The sequence below is a fragment of the Drosophila kikkawai genome, chromosome 3R, assembly GCF_030179895.1.
Source record: "Drosophila kikkawai strain 14028-0561.14 chromosome 3R, DkikHiC1v2, whole genome shotgun sequence".
In the NCBI taxonomy this organism is placed as follows: domain Eukaryota; kingdom Metazoa; phylum Arthropoda; class Insecta; order Diptera; family Drosophilidae; genus Drosophila; species Drosophila kikkawai.
In genome coordinates this window covers 16,546,063-16,571,907 of record NC_091731.1, presented here as the reverse complement: position 1 = coordinate 16,571,907, position 25,845 = coordinate 16,546,063, and the positions used below count along the sequence as shown (strand labels likewise).

The window sequence follows — 25,845 nt, the reverse complement described above, 5'->3', positions numbered from 1 at the left end:
CAAAAGAAATTCTCATAAATTGTGTTGAATATTAAGATAATATAGAATTATCGTAGGTCTTTCGTTTCTTAAGAAAAGTAAATATTAACCTCTATTTTTGCATTCTATATATAATTAAACCATCATTAAACCTTTTCATCAAAAATTCATCAACAATTCATCAACAATTCGTAAACAATTCAACAACAATAAGTCAAAAATTAACCACAATTCATCAACAATTAATCACCTTATTATGACTTATTGTAGTAGGCTATACCGATACTCCAACGGCTATACCGATAACTTAACACTAATACCGATACTTATGAGATACCGATGATTATTCTATTAAGCCTATGTAAAATAGCATGAGTCTGGAAGCGCTTCGCTAATTCTTCCATTCTGTGTGTCGGCGTATAAGAAAGAAGTTGTAAAATAAAGACGTACTTGCAAATTAAAGAAGTCATCCTGAAAGTGTATTCTGTTTATCACATTATTTATCGAAAATTTATCACAAATTCAATAACAATTTATCACTTTTTTTCATCAAAAATTCAACAAGAATTATTCACCTTTTCATCAACAATTCATTAACAATTAATCATCTTTTCAACAGCAATTCATCCACAATTTATCTCCTTATCATCAACAATTCTTCCAAAATCATCAACAATTAATCAACAACTCATCAACTATTCAACAACAACTAATCACCAATTCAATAACAATTCATCACCTATTCATCGACAATTCTTAACTTATTCTTCAACATTTCATCAACAATTCAACAACAATGCTTTCCACTTGGTCGTGTTTCCTGGTCGTTCTGTTTGATCTAAGCATTGTCTAACTATGCTTTCTTCTAATAAAAACACACACACAATTGTTTATCTTAGAAATCAACATCCTAGATGGCAATTATCATGGATATTTTCTGTTTCAATATTTTTTCTCGATTTTCTTGCACAATTGACCTCTTAAAACGATCTTAAGAGGTCAGAAAAGTATATACAATTCGAAACTTATTGCCAATTTCATGTTATCCCCCCCACTCATGACTCATTTTGTCAAGCATAAATACGTGGGTAGGCTGATAAAAAGTCGGCCTTACAAAGAAAATACGTTTTTTTTTTAATTTTTCTTTTTTATATTTCAACATAATCTCCTTTTAGACGTATGCACTTGGACCACCGATCCTCCAGTTTTCCAATACCTTCTATAAAATAGGATTTGTCCAGGTCCTCAAAATAGGGGTTTGTTTCACAGACTACCAGTTCATTTTACTGAAATTTCTTACCCCCAAGCCATTTTTTTAAGTTTGGAAATAAATAATAGTCACAGGGAGCTAAATCTTGAGAATAGGGTGGATGGGAAAGAATTTCCTAGTGCAATTCACACAATTTCGACATGGCGACAAAGCTCTTGTGAGCGGGAGCATTGTCCTGGTGAAACAAAACTTTCTTCTTCGCCATGTGCGGCCTTTTACTTCTTCAGCTCCAAATCAAATCGTCCCAAGAGATTGGAAATGTATTCTCCCGTAATTGTTCTGCCTTTTTCCAGATAATCCACATGAATTACACCTCGGGAATCCCAGAAAACCGTTGCCATCACCTTATTGGCCGACAAACCGATTTTTGCCTTTTTCGGTGCCGTTTCTCCAGTTGAAATCCATTGCTTTGACTGTTCCTTACTCTCTGGTGTATGGTAATGAATCTAGGTTTCGTCAACAGTCACAAAACGACAAAAAAATTCGTTTTGGTTTGCGCAATGTGCAAGCGGTTGCCTGACAGCACGATATTCGATTTTATTCATATTGACGAAATGCAAAAGTGAATGCGTTAAAAGTCTCGCCAAAATTACCTGTGTTGATAAAACCGCATGAAACTTTCACAGTAATCAGCTAATAGAAAACACTAATCGAATAAAATATTTATGAATTAAAAAACAATTTTTTTCTCTGTTAGGCCGACTATTTATCAGCCCACCCTCGTATACATATATATTTCTCCAAGTGGCCACCTGGACTCGGTAGAATCAATAGAAATTTCTGTGTGCCCCATTGCACTGAAAGTTTTGTGAAAGGAAGGGGAAAATTGAAACTGAAAAAGTTTCAGTTGCATTTGGCTGTTGTCTATGCAGCTCGGAAAAGTGGCTTAGACTGTCGACACAAAACTTCATTCAGACCATGTTTAAATCTTGTCAATTGCAATTTTCGTCCTTCCTTTTTTCTACGTGGATGTGGCTGCTTACTGCTTCTCTGTGGGTGTGGGTGTGGGTGTGTGTTTGGTGTCTCTGGCTTTCCTCTATTCCGCACAAGTGACAATAAAGTTTTTAGTTTTTGGCTGAGAGTGCGTGACGAGTTTTTGCCATTAGCCAGAGCCGTATAAACTTTTTGGTTTATAGAGAGGCAGAAACAGCGAGCTGCGTGTTAATGAAGCCATAATGAGGCGCCGGCTGCCTTGAAACTTAAATGAAATAATGGCCGGCAGCGGCACCGGGTGCGGTTCAGACTCCGCAAATCGAAAGAGAAAACTCCCATTTGTAGGAGACGTTTTTAGAGGCCATTGTCGAGCCACCTTTGGTAGTTGTGGGGGAATTGCTTTCCGCCCTTCTGCCACTAATCACAAGTGCCCAATCATCTTTATTGCTTGACTCGAACTCAAATACGGCCTGTCGAAGCCAAGCAAGGATATGCCGTAGAAGGACAAGGATTTGGGTGGTCTCAGAGCCTCTGAAAGCCGCTGAAATTCGTTTTGTTGGGCGAAATTCACTTGCGATTGTTTGTCAGAAGAGCGGCTGCTGTGGTGGCGGTTCTGTACGGTTGGGTGGTTTTTGGGTGGCTGTGTGGTTTTGGGGGTGGAGGTTTAGCGAGAACAGCCAACGGTGAAATACCCGTGAAAGCCGCAGCACACACACAGACACACATACGCCTCCAAGGACAAGCAAGAATCTCGAGCAAAGGTGCAAACCAGCCAGGATAAACAGAAAACACGTTGCGTTTCGCCAAAAGGAAAACAGTTACAGCTTTTCGTAGTGAAAGCAAGGGGAAAGCCTGCCCCACGGCACAGGCTCTGGCAAAATCCCAAAAATGAAACCAAAGTAAAAATAAACTCAGGCGGGCAAATCGAATCCACAAAAAATGCTAATTTGGTATCCGTTTATGGTTTCCTCTTGGTTATTTTGTTTTTTTTTTTTTTTTGTGCGTTGCTCGGTGGCCAGAAAATTGGGCTAAACATGTCTATCTGCGAAGGCACGTACATTGGCATTATCTATAATCCATTAGGGGAGACCCAACAGAATCAATTGCAGGCACTTGACACATGAATAAATGGCATTTAAACTGACACCCAAATAAATTAAATAATAAAAATCTCAACAACGCCCCGGGATTTGTTGTCGCCAAAACCGTAAAAACTCCAAATGTTTCCCGCTTCGAACAAGGCAATTTGCGTTTGATTCGAGCTTCCTTTAAAATCCCTCCTTTGTGTACTTCCCGCCTAAGGATAATCCCAACTAATTTCGTTCTTCTTTTCTCTCATTCTCAGGAAGGAGATAAAAAAAAATCAAAATTCGAAATTACAGAAGCCACCGAGCAAGCATCAGAATCCACTCGCCAAGCCGAAACTAGTTATGCATTTAGTTTGGCCGATTTGCCGATTTGCGGCCATGCCAAAGCCAAAAGCCAATTACCACGAAGCGCCATTGAGTAAGCCATTTGAATGCAGGAACAACAACAACAACAAGAACAGACCCCTCGATGCGACGTAGAGTCCTCTGTCTGGGATGCAGAGCCCCAGATACCCCAGATGGCGGGGGACCATTCAAGGGGCCAAAGTGCGGGGAAAATTACTTAATGCGGTCATTAGTTTGGCGCATTTGGCCAACTAGATTCCGACTGGTTGCGATGTCTAAGCTACTCTACGTGACTGCACGGCACAAAATATGATACGGTTTGTATGGCTTCATTTAATAATTTATACAAGTGTATTTATTATTTTTTGTGAATGAATGAATTTAAATAAATAAAATATGTAATGTATGTTACATATGAGATTTTCACTACCTGTACTCACACACCTGAACCCTTTGACGAAGGCAAGCACATTCGTTAAAGGACGATCCAGAGAAGACCTTAATCAACAGAGAAAAAGGACGAGTGGCCCAGAGCGTGTACAGGGAAAAGCCGAGGCTGTGTTTGGTGAGAGAGGGTTAAGAGAAGTCCCAGCTAAGTCCAACGACAACACTAAGAAGGTTCTCTTAAATAAATGTAAAATTCCCTTTAAATAGTATTTTTTATATATTATGAAATGTCTTATTATTTAAAATGTCTGGCTGTACTTTTATTCCACTTAAACCCAATTATTATTCATATATTTTCAATCAATTGCATATTTTCTATCCAAATATTCCTTATTAAATGCCATTGAAATAATTGAATTAAAAGAACATTGGCAGCTTCGGCTGCCCAACTAGCATTCCTGTAATGATTCAGTAAGCATTTTATGGTTTTTGCTAAGGGAATCCTCTTTTCTTCGTGCCAACAAACCACTTGAATGTCTGAAATATCCGTGCGAAAGTGCAGTTAAGCTCCATTTGGAAAATAAACTCAATTGAGTTCAGGTGGAATTTTTAGTTGGCAAAGATGGGGAAGATGGATTATGAGTTTGCAAAATGCTTTCAATGTGTAATGCCCGCGTGTCAATTGCTGGCTGGCTGGATCCGCTTACACTCAAACCAGAACCCCTGACGGTGCCATTGAGGGGAAAAAGTCGAGGTGGGGACGCAAAACAAATGAGAGTTTAGGAGGGACAATCAAACAGATTACCAACAACAGAAAAGTTTGATATTCTGGGCGGGGGAATCGAGGATGTGGGCAATGGGTCACTGGCAAGCACGAGTCCGCTAACAAATGCGCGAATGATAAAAACTAAACATGTCCGTGGCTTGGTGTTTTGTTTGTAGTCCCCCGAAAATATTTCCTGCTGGTTGATGGCATTCTGAGCGTGCCCGAAGCTCAATTTAAGCACTTACACCACCTTACACGCCGCCCTTGACACCCGGGCAAGTTAATGTTCCCAGAACATGAGGTAAATTCACCCAGAATATCGTTGAAAATTATGGAGCGGAAATCTATGCGAGAGATGGTTAGGAATAAACTCAGTTGAATTAACCCTGCAACAAAAATAAAAGTGTAAAAATTATTTAAAAGAAATCATTTTTTTGTTGACATTGCAATTATAGGTCACCTTATTTTTAAGAATCATATAACCTAAAGATGATTAGATTAGGCTAATCTATATTTGGATTAGCCACATATTGGACCAATAAGTTTTCGTATTTGTTGTAGCCTCGTTGAAGAAATATTGTAAATTTCATATTTGCTTTAAATAATTTATTATTATAATTTTGAAGATTATTGCAGGTTAATTCGGGTTGTTAGATAACCACAATTCTTTTCCTTATCTAAGTTTTGATATATACATATATTTTTTTGAGACCCAATTCGAAAATAAATTAACGTGAATATTGTAAATTATATATTAATATATTTTATTATTTAATAATTATAATATTTCACAAATTATATTGATTAATTTATTAGTATAGAAAAAAACGTTGTCTTAAAATTCTTTTACTTTCTTGTTGCAATTTTCGGAGTTGTCTCCATTTTTAATGCTTACCCAGCAGCTTATTTAGATCACATTTTTTTGGGACAAAATATTCTATAAATAAATGATTATCTCTTACTGACTTATACTGTGTAAATATCTTACAATGACTGTAAAACTGCCTTTAATTATCGCTATAATATTCTCTATACAAGTTGCTATGTACAAGTTGCTATATACAAGTTGCTTTATACAAGTTGCTAGATTGTTAACTTTTTTATTCATAGATACATTAATAGCAATGACTGTTAAACTTTAAATAATTATCGCTATAATATGCCAAATAAACTGCTTTGATTCAGTTACCATACCACTAACCTTACATTTATATCAATGACTCTAAAACTTGCAATACCTGTCATTGAAATATGCTATAAACAAATTGGTAAAATTTTAACTTCTTCCCAAAAAAAACTTTAAAAATCTCATAACCATTGCAATAATATAATGTATACAGGATGCTGATAAAATATAGAATAAGCTGCATGACTGTTCCCAGCATCTTACAGCATTACCTTAAACCACCCCCAAAATGCAAGCAGTGTTTGTTTTCGTTTATATTTATTTTTAGAATAAATGTAAACATCAAAAAATTATAGTGACTGTAAGACTTGCAATAATTATCGCTATAGTGTTCTCTATACAGTTCATTTATAATAATAACTTTTAAACCTTTAAGAATCTTTGCTATAACGTGCTATATACAAGTTGCTAGAATATCAACTGCTTTAAATCTATTAACAAACACTAACGGTACATTTATTACAATGACTCTAAAACTGGCAAACGCTGTAATATTCTCAATACAAATTGATTTCATGTGAATTTCGCTATATTTATAGCAATGACTATTAAACTGTTCCTGCCTACTAAACTGCTTGGATTCAGGTAACAATACAGTAACGGTAAATTTATAACAATGACTCAAATATCTTCCAATGACTTAAAAACTTTTTATTGCTATCGCTATAATTCATTATTTAAATTTGTAGCAAGTGAATTCCGCCATATTTATAGCAATGACTTTAAACCTACAATTATTATCGCAATAATATCTTAATTTGCTACCTACTTAACTTCTTAGAATGTTTTAACTTAACAAATTGGTAAATTTATAAAAAAAAAAATACTCTAAAACTTACAATTAATGTCATATGCTATAAACAAATTGGTGGAATTTTAACTCCAAATTGCTGATAACAATATTTCAATAGCCATTGCAATAATATTGTGTATTAAAGTTGCTGATTTTGTATCTGAATATCCTTATACTTCTTACAGCATTACTTATAAACCTTAAACCACCCCAAAATGCAAGCAGTGTTTTTTTCGTTTATATTTTTTTTAACAATAAATGTAAACATAAAAAAAGGAAAATGTCGAATATAAAAAGCTCTACTTGACAAAACTTTGATTTACGAAGCCTGCATTCCGTGTATTCGCCGAAAGCACAGGCGTGGGACTCGGGATGCTGTACACAGGATACAGTGGGGCGAACTCGTTGGTTCCAAAGGCGTTCAACTCCTCCTCATTGATGTTACCGCGTTGCGTGTGCTTGGATTCCTCGTAATTAGGAAGACCTGAGGTATAAGAAATTATAGAATTTAGTTTTTATCAAAGGAAAATATTGCGTTTGTAGAGAGGACATTCTTGTTAATTTTAGATATTTTTTCATTGCTTTTATTTCTGTATACGTATTTTCCTGTTTAACTTTATTCAATAAATTATGTATAAATTAAAATAATATCAAAAATATTTAATAGACTGATTATCATTTAAACAATGTTTTGACAGCACAATTAGCGATATCTGAAGATAACCAAGCTCCGATTCCTTTCAAAAGTTTTCAGATAAGATTGCAATTAATCATTACGGGTTCATGGGCACGTATTTGCTTCCCGACAGACACTTTATTCCTATTTAAATCTATGCACAGAAAAAATGCAATCATTCACTCACCCATATCTGCTGAACTGGGGGTTGGATCGTTGGGAACATTGCCAAGTGCCGTCACCATGGGCAGCTCATCGGGCGGATCCCTTCTGGATTGTGGTCCCTCGTAGTGGCCACTTCGACGAGGAGGCTGTTGCACCACTATGCCGGCAACCGGCAATGGAATGGTACCAATGGTGACTGGCATGACCATCAGCTGCTGTTCCCGCAGACTCTTCACAAGCGCCTCAACCTCCAGCTGGTAGGCGATCTGAATGAGGTTGCTCAGCTCCACGCAGGTGGGTGGAGTAGAGGGCACAAGCAGGTCGATGGTCAGAGAGCGGGTGCACTGCTTCAGCACGGAGTCGCCCTTGGCCCGTGAAATGATGATCCGTTCTACGCGCGAGTGCTCTGGACTCACGCTATAGTAGCGCACCAACATGACGAGCGAGAGTCGCAGTTCGGAAACGGCCACGGCGGTGTTGTTGACCACCACCACGGTCACGGGTATCCGCTGGCCAGGCACATAACCAGCTTGAGGCAGATGCAGCTCCAGTTTCAAAGGATCTGTCTTGCAGGGACCGCAGCAGAAGGTGCGATAGCCCTCGCTGTGGGCAGCCAACTAAGGAAATTGAAGAAAATATATTATAATATACAAATTTATTAACCAAATTACAACTAGACTTACCCTTAATTGAGGCGTATCAAAGTTCAGATCCAGCATCTTCAGCACTGTAAAGCCCTTTGTGTAGGCCTGATCAAACTTCCAGGGTCGGATGAGCAGGACTTTGACAATGTAACGGATGCAGCCATGGCGGCCTTCAAAGGACGAGGGACACTGGTAGGGCAGCTGGCAGGCAAAGGTGTAATTGTGGACGCCGGCCTGAATGGTGTGTCTATTGTTGTCTGGCCCGGAGATAAAACCCATTAATGAATGCAAACACCTCTCGAAATACACTCAGCTTCACTCACTTTGCTCGGAGCCCAACAGATAAGTGTTGGATGATAGATAATCCTCACGGCCCGCATATAGTTTGGACGAGCCCAGACTTTTCTCGCTCCATTTGGTTATGGAATATCCAACCACCTTTAGCAGAACGGCTAAAAAACGAAGAGTTGGGGGGAAAAAATGAGAGTGAGAGTGGGTTGAGCAATGGAGATATTTTATCTTGAAAGCTAATATATAGATAATCCCAAATAGCAACTGATAGCGGCACACATAATCAGGTAATATGAAGAGGGGGTAATGCTATGCTATAAATTAAAACCGATGCACTTAGAACTATAATATTAACTTAAAATTCTATACATTTAAATATGCCTCTTAAATTTATTCAATAACCTTTGCCATGTGTTTGTAAGTTTAAAACACAACGGAAAACCCTTCTCCTAATCTCCTTATTAAAATAATACCAAGACATTTACGCTTTGTTATCAATCAACTTCATACATTCCGCACTAAAGAATGCCCGCTAAAGTCAATGTCGTCATAAACATATATATATATTCCCGACATATACTACACACAAATCGTTATCGAGCAAATATTTATAATACCCTGGTCAAATAAAGCTATATTTAAACAATTAATCAAGCCCTATTGCGATTTGGTTTTCGCTTGCAAATTCTTTGATCAATTACCTTGTACCTCCTTGGATCTGTCACACTTGAGGGTCACGCATCCGTTGACCAGTTGACCGGCGTAGAAAGTGCCATGTCTATTATTATCAAAGCTGATCTCACACGTAACGACCATTTTTACTCCAGTTCGAGTGTCCGCGCAGGAATCCGCTAAAACCGATGGCCAGGGCAACGAGTTGCGACTAACTTAAGTACAAAACTGCCGGACTGCTTGCGGTGCGAGCGATAAGAACGATAGCCCCGAACGAGCTTCTCCGGAAACGATATGGAATCGGAATGGTAAGTAGTATAAGAGCCGGTTAGGGGGGCTCCGCTTTAGAGAAGTCTTATCGCTGCTGGGAGCGTAGACCTTGGCCCTGGAGAAGTTTTCAGCGAAGCTTTTATGTTGGTAGGGGCGACCCGATAAGGGAGAGACCTTGTATTACCATAGCTACAGCATCTCATTTGGAAATGTAAATCTTTGAAGGACATTGTGAACAATGATAAGAAGTTGTGTTTGAAAATGTTACACAATATGGAAAATAAGTGCCGTGTTATTCAGCAGCTGAGAACGGAATTCAGTAAAATAATAATTATAATATATATGTAAATATTTTGCATTCCATTTTATTCACAACAAACATTACGGTAATTAAATTTCATATATTTTTTCCATAGCTTATCCCTTTATTTTTTATTTTTATAGCCAAGTTCCCTTGTCCTTGTCCCCATCCATTGCAGGATTGACAAAGGCCCTCTCGGCCATATAGTTCTGAGTGTAATCCGATGGTGGAGGAGCCGAGGGACTTGGAATGTCGAAGACTGGATACAGTGGCCTATAGTTAGTGCCATCCAGATTAAGAGTATTGGGTTGTACTGGCTCTGGATCGTCGATGTCGTCGGTCTTTGTGTCAGCAGTGGAGCGCATGTGCAGAGCCTCCTGATAGTTGGGAGGAGCTGTAAAGAGCATTTCATTGATTAAAATGTAAGAAATACTTTAAAAGTAAGCCAGCTTACGAATAGAATCATCAATAGCCCAGGGATTGGCTGCGTTTGGTGGCGGAGCAGTGGCCATGTGTCCACCACCCAAACCATTTACATCCAAAGGTTGATGGATCAAACCCCGTGGCTGGATCGGCACATGCTGGGACAGCGGAACACTGCCAATGGTAACGGGAATGCTGACCACCTCGTTGTGGTGACAGCCCTTTACCTGGGCTTCCACTTCCACTTGATATGCGATCTGTATGATGCCGCACAGGTTGAAGCAGGTGGGCGGAGTGGCTGGCACTTTAATCTCGTAGTTGAAGAGTTTCTTGCAGTTCCTCTGAACCGAGTCTCCCTTTAAAGTATTGACCACCAGTCGCTCGGAGGTAGTATTGGGCATCGAAGGAGGCTTGCTGTGATAGGTCACCAGCATTGCAAAGGTCATCAGGAGCTGTTCCACGGGAATGTGGCTCTCGTTGGTGACCAGCACACTGAGCGGAATGCTTTGGCCAGGCACAAAGCCAGTTTGAGGAAGCGTCAGCTGGAGGGACAGAGGATCCGATTTGCAGGGCCAGCAGCAGTACGTCTTTGAGGTCTCACTGTGGGCGGGAACCTGGAAAATAAAAATAATTATAAAAGTTTACAAGTGTTGCAATTTATATTAAAATTTATATTAAACTTACCCTTAGTAATGGGCTGTCGAAATTGAGGTCCATAACCTTCAGTACTGTGAAGCATCGTGTGTAGCTCTGGTCGAATTTCCAGGGTCTGACCAGGGTCACATTGGTCATATAACGAACCCTCCCATTGATGCCCTCAAAGGACGATGGACACTCGGTGGGAATCTGGCAAGTAAAGTTGTACGTATGAATTCCTGCTTCAATGGGAACTTGGGCTGTAATGACATAAACAATTAGAAAACGATCCCAGCACACCCTGAATGACTCATACTTACAGCTCAAATTGGAGCCCACCAGGAACGTTTTGGATGCAATATAATCCTCACGACCATAGAACGTGCGACGTCTCCTCCTACGGTTTGTGGTTACCCTTTCGCTCCATCGGGTCTCGGCATATCCGGTTATGTTTAAGGTGACAGCTGTGAAGGGGAAAACCATATATAAACACAAATGATAAATATTTATTTTACCTATTTATTTGTATATTTTTAAGTATTTTTTTATATTGATTGCACACAAGATAGTGGCCCCATTTTTATTGCCAAACTACTTCTTTTAATGGAGTGTCCCTGCCTCTAAATCATTGCTTCCTTGCTGGTTGCGTAAGGAGAAGAAGTTTTTTAAACAAATAATTTTAAATTTAAATATTACCTCTCATTCTTTTTAATTAATTAACTTGCTTCACTTGCAACTACTCATTGAAAAACGATTCCTATTTAAAGTTTATTTAGTTGAATGGATATCTGATTCTGCTTTTCCCAGAGTGTGTATGTATATACCCATATTTAATGTCAGTTAATGCGAAACCATTGATTATTTTAAAAATATATTTATAATCTTATCGGCCGTAAATATTTATCATTAATGTATTTGTGTTTGGCCATCGAATACATCTCTCTCTCTCTCTCTGTTGGCGTTAGATTTTGCACGTGTGGTCGACTCGCAATTATAAATAATATGAATCACCCTGGTCGATCTTTGCTGCAAAACCATTTAACAGCACTCAAAAGTACGCCGATAAGATAAGCATGAGTCATGCTAATGGTATCGCCAAAAAACCAGAGTTTTAAATTGGAGAATGCCACCCACTCTCACCTTTCACCATCTTCACTTTGTCCAGACGCAGCGTTACCCTGCCGCTCACAACCTGGCCACCAAAGTAGGTGCCGTGGGGATTGTTATCGAAGTCGATCTCACAGGTAACAGCCATAATTGTAATTGATTCTGTAATTGCTATTGTTTGCTATTTATTGGCCGATCCGCTCCTGATGCCGTTGCAAACACAACTGATTTGATTTCAATGCCCAACTTTGCTGCGTATTTACTCCGTAACTTCGGAGAAGCTATGGGAACCACATGCCCAGTTGGCTGCCAGAAACGAACTGAGAATGAAACAAACATTGCGGCGGTTCTATATATTGGTAGCGATGGCCAGGCCAACTTTTATCTTATCGCTGTCACAATTTTGAATTATACTCGTACATTTCGCCAACGGGAGCCACGCAACAAAGAATCCGGGGAGCTGGGAAAAACCCAAAGAAATCCTTGATAAGCTGGTGAAGGACTGTTCAAAGTTTGTCTCTTGATACGAAAATGTTTATCCTAGGTCCTTCATTTCTTTTCCTCTTTGTCCAAGGCAGGATCTGCCTTCTTTTCTTCAGTTGGCTGTGGTAGACTGTAAATGGGATACAGGGGCTTGAAGGGCTGCTTCTCTTCCTCCTGCTGCATCTGGCGAGACTTCTCTGGGTGAGGTTGAATATGCATAGCCTCGGCATAGCTAGGTGGTGCTGTAAATAATATATTATAGTTTTAACTTTATCAATTAAGTCGCTAAATTACAATTTAACTCACCCAAAGTGGCGTCCTCCGACCATGGATAGGGCGGAGCAGCTGGGCCCCAGGCACCCTCGCCCTCAAGCAAAGTCAAGGCCCCATCACTTGGAGCTCCTGCAGCGCCCGATCCTTCAGGTACGTAATGCACCATTGGCGGCATAATAGGAACCCCACAAATGGTAACCGGCATTACCAGAGTTCCATTGATGTGCATGCCCTTGACTTTGGCCACCACTTCGATCTGGTAACCGATCTTGATAATGCGACACAGATGCATACTAGTGGGCGGCGTGGAGGGAATCAAGAGTTGGAAGTCGTACATCTTCCGAGAGTTTCTCATCACGCCATCAGCCTTCAGTTTGGCCACGGAAATACGCTCTGCGTTGGTGCCGGAACTCAGATCACTGTAATAAGTGATCATCATGGCCAGACCCACCTTCATCTCGTGCACCCGAATGCTGCTGTCGTTGCCTACCAAAACCTTCAGGGGGACAGTTTGACCGGGCACAAAGCCAGTTTGTGGCAAGGTTAACTCCAGGCTAAGTGGAGACGACCGGAAGGGCCACACGCCAAAGGTCTTCTCACTCCTGGCCTGAACGGGAACCTAAACAATCGGAAATTAAAATAGTAATTATAAACTAAATTATTATTTTCAAGGTAACCCAGAAACTCACCTTAGAAACCGACTGATAAGTTTGCATATCCATTACCTGGACTACAGTGAATGGCCTTGTAAACAGACTGTCGTACTTCCAGGATTGGAATATGTTCACAGCCACCGTATAACATATACGACCGTGAGTCCCCTCGAATGAAGAGGGGCAGTGGATAGGAATTTGGCAAGCAAAATTATAAGTTCTCACTCCCGGCTCCAAAGACATTTCTAAAGATGTTATTAAGGTTTATCAAATGACAATAAATAGGTCTAAAGATATATCTTACCCGAACTTGTGGCTGAACCCAACAGATAAACTGTGCTGGAAAGATACTTCTCAAAGCCATTATATGATTCGGAGGTGGACTTGTTGTTTGAATCGGTTTTACTTTCAGTCCAATGGGTTTCGGCGTAACCTTTTACCTTTAGTCTGATGGCTGATAAGGGAGTAATCAAGAAATTAGTCATCGTTACTATTCCTCATGAAATCCGTACACTGCTCACCTTTAATTGCTTTGACAGTATCCGTGCTCAGAGTCACTTGGCCAGATATAGTTTGGCCCGCATAGTAAACACCTTGAATATTGTTGTGAAACAGAATCTGGCAAATAATACCCATGGTTTTCAATTGATAATTTATTAGAGTATCACGCGGTTGTTATTGTTTATGGCTCCGGTCAATTGTTGAGCTCTTTCCTCTTTAATGGTCACAAGCAAACTGAACAAAACAGCCTTCAATCCATTTCTTTTATGGTTTTGCGACATTTCGGTGGACTTATCTTATCGGTACAATCATAGTTCTTGGCCAATGAAATATATTTTACATTGATTAGCAGTATGATCAGTTTTACTACTGATAACAAAGATAAAAGTTTGCCACAAAAAAAAACCCCAGCTGTGATGGGACTCACTCAAATATTACACTCAACTCAAATAAATCCTCCTGCGGCGCCGTATCAGTCATTTGCACTTGTTTCTGGGTAATATTATCGATAAGATAGAGGCCCAACCCAAACAAATATTGCTCACTGTAATCCTTCTCAAAAAGTGTTCCCAGTACACTGCCAGCTATGATAGTACAAGGTTTAATTTATTTGATTAGCTAAATAATTATATAATAATTTACAATGTTGGTATTACCCAAGTCAACTCTTTTTAAAGCCAAGTGCTTCTATCCACATCCTCGTTTACATAGCCGCCTTCAGTCTTTACTTCATTGGACCTCAGAATCCATTCGTCCGTTTGATTTTCTAGATCAAAGACAGCATATAAAGGGGTAAAGTTAATTTCCTGTCCTTGTTTGTCCTTTGACTCTCTGATGGACTTTTTTATGGATTTATTTTTAGCTTTGGAGGATTTCTGGGTTTCTGGAGAGATGTGTTTGGCCTCGGCATAGTGGGGAGGGGCTGAAAAATAAAATAAATATTTAAACTCACATATTTAAATATATGCAGAAACTATTTTTAAAAATTCCTAGATAAATCTTAAAGGTATACTCACCAATTGAGGTATCTGCAGCCCAGGGATTCAGGGGACCAACTGGTTCCATGACCTCTTCATTTTCTATTAAAACCAATGCCTTGGCATTCAATTGTTGCGGCGCCATATCTTCTCCCCAAATTCTGGCCTCCTTTTGCAGCTGCTTGGTGAGTGGAACACTGCCAATGGTCACTGGCATGTGAACCGATTGATTGGCATGACATCCCTTGACCCTGGCTTCCGCTTCGACTTGGTAACCAATCTGGATAATGCTGCACAAGTTAAAGCAAGTGGGCGGCGTTGGCGGCACTCGAATGTCAAAGGTGAATTGCTTTCGAGACTTTGCAGGGGCTCCCTCGCCTGTTTTTTGGACCATCACAAAACGATCCTTATTGGTGTCCGCCGTCGGTGGTTGACTGTAGTAAATCACCACCATGGCCAATGTCACTGTTATATCCTCAACGGCAACGCCACTGCCATTAGAAACCATTACGCCCACCGGCACAGTCTGGCCGGGCACAAAGCCACCCTGTGGTAGGGAGAGCCGAATGCTGAGCGGATCTGAACGACACGGAAAGCAGCAGTAGGTTCGCTGAGATTCCACCTGGGTGGGTACCTGGAATAGTTAAACGTATTTAATTACTAAAAATAAACCTTACTCCCTTAACTTACCCTCAACATCAGACTCTCGGTATTCAAGTCCATCACCTTGAGTACAGTAAAGCATCGACCAAAATTCTGATCGAATTTCCAAGGCCGCAGAAACCTCACATTGACCAAGTAACGAACACGTCCATGGGTTCCCTCAAACGATGAGGGACATGTGATGGGCAACTGACAGGCGAATCTATACGTGCTGGTGCCCGGCTCAATAATCACCTCTGAAATGGAGCTTTGATTTCTTTATCTCTTGATTTATTGAAATTTATCATCTTGAAACACACACCTATGCTAGAGCTCGAACCGTGCAGATAGGCCTTAGTGGCCATGTAGTCCACATGCCCCTTGAATGACTCACCGTTCGACTGATCCTCCGAGTCGAATTCGGGATCCCTCCAGTGGGTTTCGGCGAATCCTTTGATCTGAAGAACCACCGCTGCATGTAAAAATAAATGTTATTTTTAGAAATTGCACTTTAAATCCAATTAAGACCTCACGCAAACAAAGTTCCCCATTGAAAAGAGATAACACGGACGAAGACAATGAATCAGACTCTTACCCTTAACTGGTTTCACCTTCTCAGTTTTGATTACCACCTGTCCAGAAATCAGTTGCCCCGCGTAAAAAATCCCCCGGGGATTATTGCTGAACTCAATCTCACAGACTACCATCTTTTGTATAGATTTCTAGTGATAATCCCGGAGAGCTAGTGAACTTTTGCCCTGTCTGCGCTGTGTCTACCAGCGAACTGAAGTCCCCCACGGGTTCTGGTTTTATTTTATTTTATATATATATTTTTTTTTTGGCCAACATTTTTATTTTATCTTATCATAGGCGATAGGTATTTATGTATTTAAACACAAATTTGTGGCAGTGCTAGCAAAATATTTACATATGTAAGTGACAGCGATAGGAATGATATGAAATTGAGTGGTAAAATATTAATCGATGAGGGGCCAAGACTCTCAAGGCTCAGATAGCTGTGAAAAAAAGATAATGTAACTATCATGGGTGTACTTCGACATTTGGCTACCGAATTCTGCTGGAAGTTGAGGAGTTATTTATTTATGGCCTTATTTTCACTCAACCGTTCGCGTTGCCAACCATCCGTGATTTTTGCACCCGCTCAGCAAAAGGAAAACATTGCAGTGGGTTTTGTAGAGAGTTAGCGACGGCGATAAGATAAAACTCGGCCAACAGCAAATATTGAGCAAGAACGGAGAGCCCTCTAGGCCCAGTTGGTAATGGCAATAGCCTCAGTTCCCGTTCAGCAGCGAGCGCGTGCGGACCGATCGCATAATTAATATTACTTCTGGTGGAGGATAGCCCCCATTCCGATACCATGTCAAAGAACTGCATGATAACGTTCGACCAGAACGAGCACGGCACCTACTTTACCGGCCAGGTGATAACCGGCAAGGTGATCGTCAATCTGAACAAGACCAAGAAACTGCGCGGTACGTAAGCCCGGCCAGGACTCCGGAATATTTAATTAACTTATCTGCACGGCCGTATCTTATCGCATCGTTTTGGATAATGTCAGGTTATGCCAAAAGCAAAGTTTCAACAAACCATTCAAATGGGTAATTTAGTGATAACCAAGCGGACACTCCAAATGTGCGATAATTGATGATGCCCGCAGCTTAACAATCATTTTTTTCGCCATGGGATCTACCTACCGAAGCGATTTTATTTTGGTTTGAGGAAATGCCAATAAGAGTTAGTCACGGTTTTGTGTCTGGGCCAGGCGCTATCACAGAGAGGATAAGATTAAGAAAATAGAACGAGTTTGAGAGAGGAAGAGACTGGTAGATTTTAACTTTAAGAATTGTATGACAATTAGCCGGCTTGTCCTTAACTAAACATAAAGGTTACTCCTCACTTTAATTTAAACAAGTAAAAAAGCTACAATAGAGTGTGCTTGACTAGATATACACTACTTGAAGGAATATGTTAAAAGACAAATCCGTAAGAGTTCTAAAAATAAGGTAGGGAAATAAAAATAACAAAGTTTGATTTTGTTTCGTCTGAGTTCAAAACCACAGTTCGTGGCTCGACTAGCCTTTTAGGGTGAACCTGAGTGCGAGGTCGAGATAGGTCAAAATATAATATTTAAATATAAATTTAAATAAAAACTAAGTATTACAATACTTTCCAGTCTAGTTTCTATCATCTGGTTATCTTTTTATTATCTCCTGTGATGAGTAACTAAATGTTAAGAGGATTACGAAGCGGTAATTAAAGATGTAAATATTTAATTCCGTTTAAGATTAAACTTACGTATACATATTATATATAGTATATATATTATATATATTAAATATATTTCTTAACTCAGGTATCAAACTACAAATCAGCGGCTATGCCCAGGCACAGTGGCGAGTCCGCCGACATGGCCGGGCGGTGGCCATCCAAAATCCCAAGAAACGATCCAAGCACCAGTACAGCGGACGGGAGGACTATATAGCCTCCACCACATACCTCATGGGCTCCGAACAGGGCAGCAACTTCAACATGGACGCGGGCACGTACACCTACACGTTCGCCTGCCCCATTCCCAGTCACTGCCCCTCTTCTTTTGAGGGTGCCTACGGCCATATCCGTTACCTGGCCAAGGTGACATTCCTCAAGCCGGGAGCCTCCAATCGCACCCATAACGTGGGCTTCACAGTCCTCAAACTGCTGGACCTGAACCAGGAGAGCAAGATGCTCAGGGAGCCGGCGAGCAACGAGGCCGTCGAGTACTTTTGCCTGATGCACACGAAACCCGTGCAGCTGAAGGTGACGCTGCAGCAGCAGGGCTATGTCCCGGGTCAGTTCATGCTAGTTCACGCCCAGGTGCGCAACGATTCCAGCTCCGACTGCCGCAAGTTGCTGATTATGCTGCACCTGCGGGCCACCTACACCGCCGACCAGCCCTCGCTGCGCACCACCTCCGAGAAGATCATGCTGGTGAAGCGAGAGTGCGGCCCGGTGCCCCATCATGGCCAGAGAACCTACACAGAAACACTAAGGATTCCAGCCACGGCGCCCACTTGTGAGCACCTGAGCAAGGTGGTGCGGGTGTCATACGAGGTCCGAGTGGTGGCCGTGATGAATTGGTTAATGGCCAATCCCCGGGTCATCATTCCCGTGACCATTGGCAATGTTCCTCTGGCTACGGCTGTCTCAGGACCAGATTTTTTGCCCACACCCAACACGGCTTACGCAGCTGGAAGTCCGCTGCCTGCCGATCTGCCCTGCACATCAACGAGGGCCATGGAACTGGCTCAGATGTCCAGCAGCGGAGTAAGCAACTCCGGCTACGAGATGACCGAGGATCTTGAGGACTTTGAGCTCCCAGAGGATGGGGATGACGAGCTGGAGGCAACCGACGAATTCGTGCCAGATTTGCGTGAGTTTTTGTTTAAAAGACAAGATTATATATATTTAGACTGTAAAGTGCCTTTTTACAATATTGTTTTATAAACATTTCATTTTATTATTTTATTCAACAGCTCCTCCCACCTACGAACAGGCCATGTTTATGACCACCGACATTGCGGACACGGATGCAAACACCGTCAGCGAGGCCTCCCAGTTCACGCCCCGCTACCCCGTCTTCGATGTGGACACCTTCCAGAGTCCACCGCCAAATCCGCCCCAAAAGAAGCGTCGTCGTCGCCGCAGACGACCCGCCAATCCTGGCCAGCAGAAGCAGCTGCCGGAAAAGCAGCCCGTAGAGTCACCCGTACAGATTTGAGAGAGCTTTGGGTGCTCAGGGCAAATCACGACTACTATATCTTATCTCGGCAGTATTTATTTCTTCTTCGGTTCGCCTGTGTACTAACCAGAATGTTAATGTATCCACACACGTATTCATATACCTACGCAATGGTAAATAAACAAACAAGAATATAAAAGTGTCTTCTGGGTGATACGAGCGATAAATGGCTATAATACCCTAGACAGTCAAGAGATTTTATACGACATTTTTTTATATCAGTAATTTTCAGTTGATTACATTTTGAAAAAATGAAATCGGCATATCAGTGGCGCTTAAAATAGTAGGTATGACATAATAATAATAAATAAGTTACTGGTGTTCTAGCGAAAAAGGAACTTTAAATTTCTTAATAAAGTACAAAACAAAGTAAAAGTATTTCTTTATCATAGGTTATGGGAATATAATTTTAAATTGCTGTTTCTGTACTAGAACATACTTATATACATAATCTTGTCGTTAAAGAATATCGGTTGTCTGACCTCCTGTAATTTATCTGAACGATATACTTAAACAGAATGCTGTTAAACACTGAATTCTTATTTAAATCGCAATATCATACAACACAATTTTCTCAAAGCTTACGATTTGCCTTTTATACTTTTTTATGCCTATCTAAAAATAAACTTTAATTTTTCCGAGCCGAAAAAGATTTAACAGGAAGTTCATTAGTCGTTCTAGGCAACCAAATTTATCTGTCCGCCAAATTTGAACAGAGTGGATGAGGAAAAGGGAGCTAAATTATTTAGTAATGTTTGGTAATTAAAGCAAAAAAAACTTAAAACAAACAATATATTTTATTTTATTTATTGTTAAATTATCTACTCTTTGTAGACTGCGACTACCCTGGCTACAGCTGAAATAAGAAAATCATCGCCATGAGCTCGTTGAGCTTTCAATATAAATATACACCTGCTTTTTGTTTACAATGGTCTGATTGTCTTGGGCTCCAAATTCGTAACAAAAACAGCGAATATCGGTGTAACAACAAACAACAAAATGCAATATTCTAAAAAAAATAGTTTTAAATGAGCGCAGGTCCCAAAGCTTTCTTTCTCTCTCCGTAGAAAATGGAGCTTTCGTTCTCTGGAAGTGATGATGTCACACATTATCCGACTCTCCCAGCCGGCGATTCTCGGCCTTAGTTCTCATTTCGAGTGCGACGCTTGTCTGGTGCTGAATAAATTTTTGGTTTGCGTGCCAGCACCAAATAGTATTTAAGAATTTTAAATTGTGAATTTGGAAGTCGCCAGCACACCTTATAGTTTGTAGAGATTTTAGTTGATTAAAAAGGGCGGTAAAATGCCGTCAACTTGCTTATTTGAGCTGGATCGTCCCGAACCGATTTACTATAGCGGAGAAACGATCAATGGACGTGCTATACTCACTACAACATCCGAAAAGAACGTAAACGGTAAGCTAAGACGAAATACCTGTTGAGAAAGTATAGCTACAACTAATGTGATTCTTATTATCACCTCTTATCACTTTCGTGATTAATATGGACCACTTGATAGTACTAAACCGGTTCTAAAGAATGCTGTAAACCAAACCAGTTTATGGAAAACCCACAAACACTAGGGTTCTATATATTATGTGTTCTTAAGTGTTTGTTTGATGGCTTATTAAAAAAGAAATATATATTTTTTAATTGTTGCCATTCTCTGATGAGCTCAGCTCGACCCCTAATACCACAGCAAACATCATGTCTGATGCGAATTTGTCTTTTTTCCCAATTATTTTGGCTGAACCAAACAAAAACAAAGAACCAAAAAGCTCTATTTAAAAAAAACATTTGTGTGTATACTTAAAAGTGCCGACGATAAGAGAGCAACAAGTATTTGATACAGTGGACTTTGCGTTTCTTGTGGATTTAATCGAGTTCTGTTGAGTTTTATTTGTATATGCTCTGACTTTATCCCACTGTGTGCCAATCAAAGCTGAAAGCGATAGGGTATATTCATATATGCACATATGTATATATGCATTTAAAGCCATTCATAATAACAAACATAATTCTTACTTGCTGAGCTAAAAATACTCTGGCTAAACAGTTAGTGGATCGATTAACCCAGAGCAGTCCAATACTCCTAAATACCCCCTTAAGTCTATGACATTCCCAGCCTTATCCCTGATCATCCCATAGCTCAACATTGACTCATTCATTTCCATTTTTTATCTTCCTACCAGAGGTTTACATACTCTTCGAGGGCGAGGCAAAAGTACGGTGGGATGAGCGCAAGACAAGGACCCAAAACGGGAAGACACACCACTACACCGAGTACTACCGGGGCAAGCAAACCTATCTAAATACCCGGACCACTGTCTTTGGATCGGGAACACTGCCCCCCGGCACCCACACCTATAACTTTTGCATTCCTCTACCGCTGGAATGCCCCTCCTCGCTGGTTCAAAAATACGGAAAAATCTGCTATGAAGTCTCCGTGGTCGTCGATCGTCAGTGGAGGTTCAACAACGTCTTCAAGCAACCGCTGACGGTGCTGCAGACCTATAATCTCAACATGAGCCCACAGTTGCTGGTGAGTCCAAGCCAAGGCCACAATTTCGATTTAAATAGAACTGAAATAGATCAAAAAGATAGATAAAGCTATATACTATATATCACAAAATAGCCTCGCGTGACGAATGCAGTTCCTATTTAAAAACTGTTTTTGAATGTGCTATAAAAAAACAAATACAAGTTGCATGTTTCCTGATATTAAACAGAATATACGCCCCTTCTAAACATTATTTATTAATAACCTTTATTAAATATCTTACTCCACAGATGCCCCTGGTCCGTGAGGATATTAAACACTTTTGCTGCTGGCCCTGCAGCTCGGGACCGGTACTCTCGACGCTAACCATACCCTTCGGTGGTTACGCTCCCGGCCAAAAGATCCATTTCAGCCTGGAAATCGATAATCAATCCTCTGGCTACGACTTAGAGGGCATTGATGTGAGCCTTAAGCAGACCTACAAGTTCCGCGCCCAGACACCTCATTACAAGGAGCGCGAGAAGGAGGTTACCTTGAATCAAAGTTGTCAGGGGGAGCAGGTGCTGCGACTCTCGAAAAAAATCATTAACGGAACGCTGGCTATACCGCCGGTGCCACCTTCTTCCCGTAACGAAGGCGGAATCATAACGGTTGGCTACCGGATCATTCTGACAATCTGCATGGGTTCATGTCACGTCGATACGGACTTTGATGTGCCAATGGTCATTGGAACGATTCCCTTGGCCCAGAGTGCCGAGAATCCAGAGCATGCGGCCGAGTGGATACCCCAAACACCGGACACTCCGGCTGGAGCTGCCGGGGATCTGCCGCCCAGCTATGACAATTGCAGTGAGTTCTTATTAAATAATAATAAAGTACAAATATTCCAAACGATTCTTTTTATTCTTTTTTCTAGAACCACCGACCTTTGAGGAGGCCACCAGCTCAGACGACAGGTTCATCGATATCGATGTGGACGAACACAATCGCACGGATGACTTTGTCCCACGTTATCCAATGTACACCAACTTTGCCATGCCCTCGGCCCCGCCGCCTCCTTCAGAGGATGCGGAGTCTGCACTCCTACCAACGGCTCCGGTTCTGTCTTTACCACATGCCGCAACGGCACCATCGAACGGCGAGAATCCTACCACATCATATGGCTGGAACGCCAACCCATAGGCAACGGCAACTACCTCGAATGGAATCTCAGGACCAGCACAGCAAATTGTAATTGTGAAATGTTTTTTTTTGTGTGCCTTGAAACGGCGAAGAATTCGCTACCAAACTTAATTTTTCCGAAGTGCTATTTATGAATCTAAGCTTTTAACCAACCGCTTAAGTAAATAATAAAATATTTAAGTACTGCCTTGTGTCAAAATTATATTTAAAATACTGTGTTTTCATCAAGATTAATATTTTTTTAAAAATGTTGGAGGAAAACTGAGTTTTGTATACTTAAATTTACAGTTTAAAAAGATATTGAATTAGTTATTTAGCTTAGATCCTTGTGAAGCCTATACTTATGGTAAATTTTGATGGTTTTTAATATTAAAAAAAAGCGTTTCATACATTTTATGATTATTTTCAATTAATTCCTGACATTATAATCTCTTTCATTTTTTAAATGTTAAATTTAAGAACCTTTAAATTATCCTTACCCATATAAAATACAAGTTCAAAGACCTCCATGTGGTGATGAAATAAATATTTAATTAATGTAGCTTTGCATAAAATTTCTAAAAAATAAAATAATTTATATGATTGTGCGATACAAAAAAATACTGCAGTTAATGCGACTTGACTTCCTCGGATTGGGCTTGATCCATTTCATAGTAGACATAACGTGGCCTAAAGTCCAACTGCTCTCCAGACAAATAATGCTTGTTGGTCTTGTTCAGGTTGGTGGCCGTCATAAATTCGGCTTCGCGGAAGTTCGAAGCTAAAGAGATTTAATATTTATTAAATAATGTTTAAAATAATTAAACAAATTTAAAAAACCTACACAATGAGGCCATAGAACCACTGAAATTCGGAGCCAACTTTTGGGCTGTTTCTACAGGCGGAGTTGGTTCCGGAGCCGAGGCATCCAGCGGTTCTTGCATGAGGAGTCTGCCAGGGCATGGCGGTGTTACATTTCCAATAATGACAGGGATTCTGGCAGAAATCAATCGCTTTTCCTGCTGGGTCCTCACCAGCACCTCCACCTCGTAGTTTAACTGCAGGCACGAGCACTGTGTCACACTCAGAGTGGCTGCAGTTTGAGGCACTTGGAGCATATGAAGATGCTGAAAATTCTCCAGTTCCGTCTTGGGCAGACTGACGAGCTCGTGGCTTCTGCTCAGTATTGTTTGTCTATCCACTTTGGTATCCGTTCGCTTGGGCTTGTTCTTCAATTGAGCCACGTAGGTGGAGATCTGCACCAGGGAATAGGTGACCTCTCGAAGTGGCAGCCTTTCCGGATTGTGAAGCTTCACATGTACCGAAATTCCCGCTCCCGGCGAGTAACCCTGCCTGGGAATCTGAAGCTGTAAATGTAGCGGTTTCATCCAGAACTTTAGGCGTGGCGTCTGCTCATGAATCTCCACTTCACTACTCCTGTTCTCCTGGGTGAGACTATTTTGGGGAAAGATCAGCAACTGCCGGACATGAAGCACTTGCAAAGGACGATCAGCACTGCCGTGAATAAGCACTTGAAGTGTGTACCGGACATGTCCGTGGGCACCCTCGAAATTCCCGGGACAATTCTGGGGCAGCTTCACATGGAATCCATAGTTGTAGGTGCCCGCCTCCATTATCTGCGGCTGAGCAGCCTCGGAGCCCACAAAATAATCGATTTTGGCAAAATAATCCACTCGACTATCTAGGTCCAAAGGCTGACCCTGCACTATGGGTTGCGTACCCTTGGGTTTCTTGGTCTTTTGAGGCAACTGCCAGGCAGTGCAGGCATAGCCATTAGCTTCCAGGCAGATTGCTGTAATTATACAGAGATTCATTGGATTAGTCCCAGTATTTGTAGCGTCCTATAATCGATTACTGATAATTTGTATCAAATCATGGTGATTTATTTAGGAGGTATTTCACAAGAATAGCTAGCAACGTGTAATCTAATTATGAACATTATTTTAAGGCTTAAATAGAACATTTCATTGTGTAATTTAATAGGTAATAGGTAATATAAAGGTACAAGTCTTGGTCAATGAAAGTAGTATAGTTAAGTGAATGATTTTTAAATTAAAAAGGTTAATTATAAGAAAACTGCATAAATTGTACTTGAATACCTACTAACTACAATATTAATTTAGCAAATACTATTTCTTGTTTAGATTAATTATCTTATCAACCGGTTGACTTATAAATAAATTAAGTTAGAGTCCATGCCGCGCCTTAACAATTTGATTTCAACTCGACAATCACTATCAGCCGGGCAGTAAGGTAATCATAAATTGATCTTGATCGGTGAGTCACCGCCCTCAAGAGGTTTTATTACACGGGGTAGCCCCATGAGTCACTGCACTCGCTTACCTTTGATTAAAGCACGCTCCGAAAGGGTCAGATAGACGTGACCATTGACTGTTTCACCGGCCCGATAGGCCCCCCGGGGATTGTCCAACTGGATGTCGCAACGGTGGCTCATCCTTAACGCTCTGTTGCTCCCTGTTGACGGCTCGACTGCTAACCGATGTCTGGCGGTTGTTGACAATATGCTAGCCCATTAAGAGTGGAACTCGACGCGGCCTTATCGGCCTAATGCTAGGTGTGAATGCTACCACAGCCATGGCTATTATCGGCAAAGCGGCTATCTAATCTGGCCAGGAGAGAGCGGCGGCGTGCGACGACGACTACTACGACGACGACTCTTATCGTAGAGCTAACAATTTGTAATTTAATTAAAATGCATTACATCGGGTGTCAGGTGTAGCCTACATATGGGCGGAAAGTTGGCGAGGATGACGGATCCAAGGCCACCTTGTGCCAGTGATGAGGAAATTTCTAGGTGGTTGAACTTTGCCATGCCTCAAGGGAGTTTATTTCGTGGGTATTTATTAAATGAATACCCCAACTTTCTTTAGTAAAATTTTTATAA

General features: G+C 40.9%; 7 protein-coding genes across 7 annotated transcripts; 2 read left to right on the top strand and 5 right to left on the bottom strand.

The window, feature by feature from the left end:
* Positions 1–6,864: 6,864 nt before the first annotated feature.
* On the bottom strand, positions 6,865–9,394 carry LOC108084088 (arrestin domain-containing protein 17). Its single transcript, XM_017180112.3, has 5 exons — positions 9,225–9,394; positions 8,556–8,684; positions 8,272–8,489; positions 7,611–8,205; positions 6,865–7,231 (listed from the first exon to the last, which is right to left on the bottom strand). Exons 1-5 carry the CDS (start codon positions 9,337–9,339, stop codon positions 7,047–7,049), a joined length of 1,242 nt encoding a protein of 413 aa, XP_017035601.1. The 5' UTR covers positions 9,340–9,394; the 3' UTR covers positions 6,865–7,046.
* Positions 9,395–9,804: 410 nt separating this feature from the next.
* LOC108084025 (arrestin domain-containing protein 3) lies at positions 9,805–12,244 on the bottom strand. The gene is made up of 5 exons (XM_017180038.3): positions 11,966–12,244; positions 11,146–11,289; positions 10,874–11,085; positions 10,221–10,803; positions 9,805–10,160 (listed from the first exon to the last, which is right to left on the bottom strand). Exons 1-5 carry the CDS (start codon positions 12,078–12,080, stop codon positions 9,904–9,906), a joined length of 1,311 nt encoding a protein of 436 aa, XP_017035527.1. The 5' UTR covers positions 12,081–12,244; the 3' UTR covers positions 9,805–9,903.
* A 42-nt stretch (positions 12,245–12,286) lies between these two features.
* Positions 12,287–14,055, bottom strand: LOC108084026 (arrestin domain-containing protein 2). Its single transcript, XM_017180039.3, has 5 exons — positions 13,863–14,055; positions 13,646–13,795; positions 13,378–13,586; positions 12,722–13,307; positions 12,287–12,657 (listed from the first exon to the last, which is right to left on the bottom strand). The coding sequence occupies exons 1-5, from the start codon at positions 13,975–13,977 to the stop codon at positions 12,482–12,484; spliced, it is 1,236 nt and encodes a 411-aa protein (XP_017035528.1). The 5' UTR covers positions 13,978–14,055; the 3' UTR covers positions 12,287–12,481.
* A 337-nt stretch (positions 14,056–14,392) lies between these two features.
* LOC108084099 (arrestin domain-containing protein 2) lies at positions 14,393–16,222 on the bottom strand. The gene is made up of 5 exons (XM_017180126.3): positions 16,057–16,222; positions 15,784–15,933; positions 15,510–15,718; positions 14,859–15,453; positions 14,393–14,764 (listed from the first exon to the last, which is right to left on the bottom strand). Exons 1-5 carry the CDS (start codon positions 16,166–16,168, stop codon positions 14,514–14,516), a joined length of 1,317 nt encoding a protein of 438 aa, XP_017035615.1. The 5' UTR covers positions 16,169–16,222; the 3' UTR covers positions 14,393–14,513.
* Positions 16,223–16,756: 534 nt separating this feature from the next.
* On the top strand, positions 16,757–19,399 carry LOC108084044 (arrestin domain-containing protein 17). Its single transcript, XM_017180062.3, has 3 exons — positions 16,757–16,954; positions 17,836–18,891; positions 18,995–19,399. The coding sequence occupies exons 1-3, from the start codon at positions 16,840–16,842 to the stop codon at positions 19,237–19,239; spliced, it is 1,416 nt and encodes a 471-aa protein (XP_017035551.1). The 5' UTR covers positions 16,757–16,839; the 3' UTR covers positions 19,240–19,399.
* A 1,028-nt stretch (positions 19,400–20,427) lies between these two features.
* On the top strand, positions 20,428–23,331 carry LOC108084306 (arrestin domain-containing protein 3). Its single transcript, XM_017180469.2, has 4 exons — positions 20,428–20,674; positions 21,451–21,800; positions 22,049–22,607; positions 22,675–23,331. The coding sequence occupies exons 1-4, from the start codon at positions 20,563–20,565 to the stop codon at positions 22,938–22,940; spliced, it is 1,287 nt and encodes a 428-aa protein (XP_017035958.1). The 5' UTR covers positions 20,428–20,562; the 3' UTR covers positions 22,941–23,331.
* Positions 23,332–23,451: 120 nt separating this feature from the next.
* On the bottom strand, positions 23,452–25,447 carry LOC108084307 (arrestin domain-containing protein 4). The gene is made up of 3 exons (XM_017180471.3): positions 25,284–25,447; positions 23,764–24,732; positions 23,452–23,700 (listed from the first exon to the last, which is right to left on the bottom strand). The coding sequence occupies exons 1-3, from the start codon at positions 25,393–25,395 to the stop codon at positions 23,549–23,551; spliced, it is 1,233 nt and encodes a 410-aa protein (XP_017035960.1). The 5' UTR covers positions 25,396–25,447; the 3' UTR covers positions 23,452–23,548.
* Between the last annotated feature and the right edge of the window lie 398 nt (positions 25,448–25,845).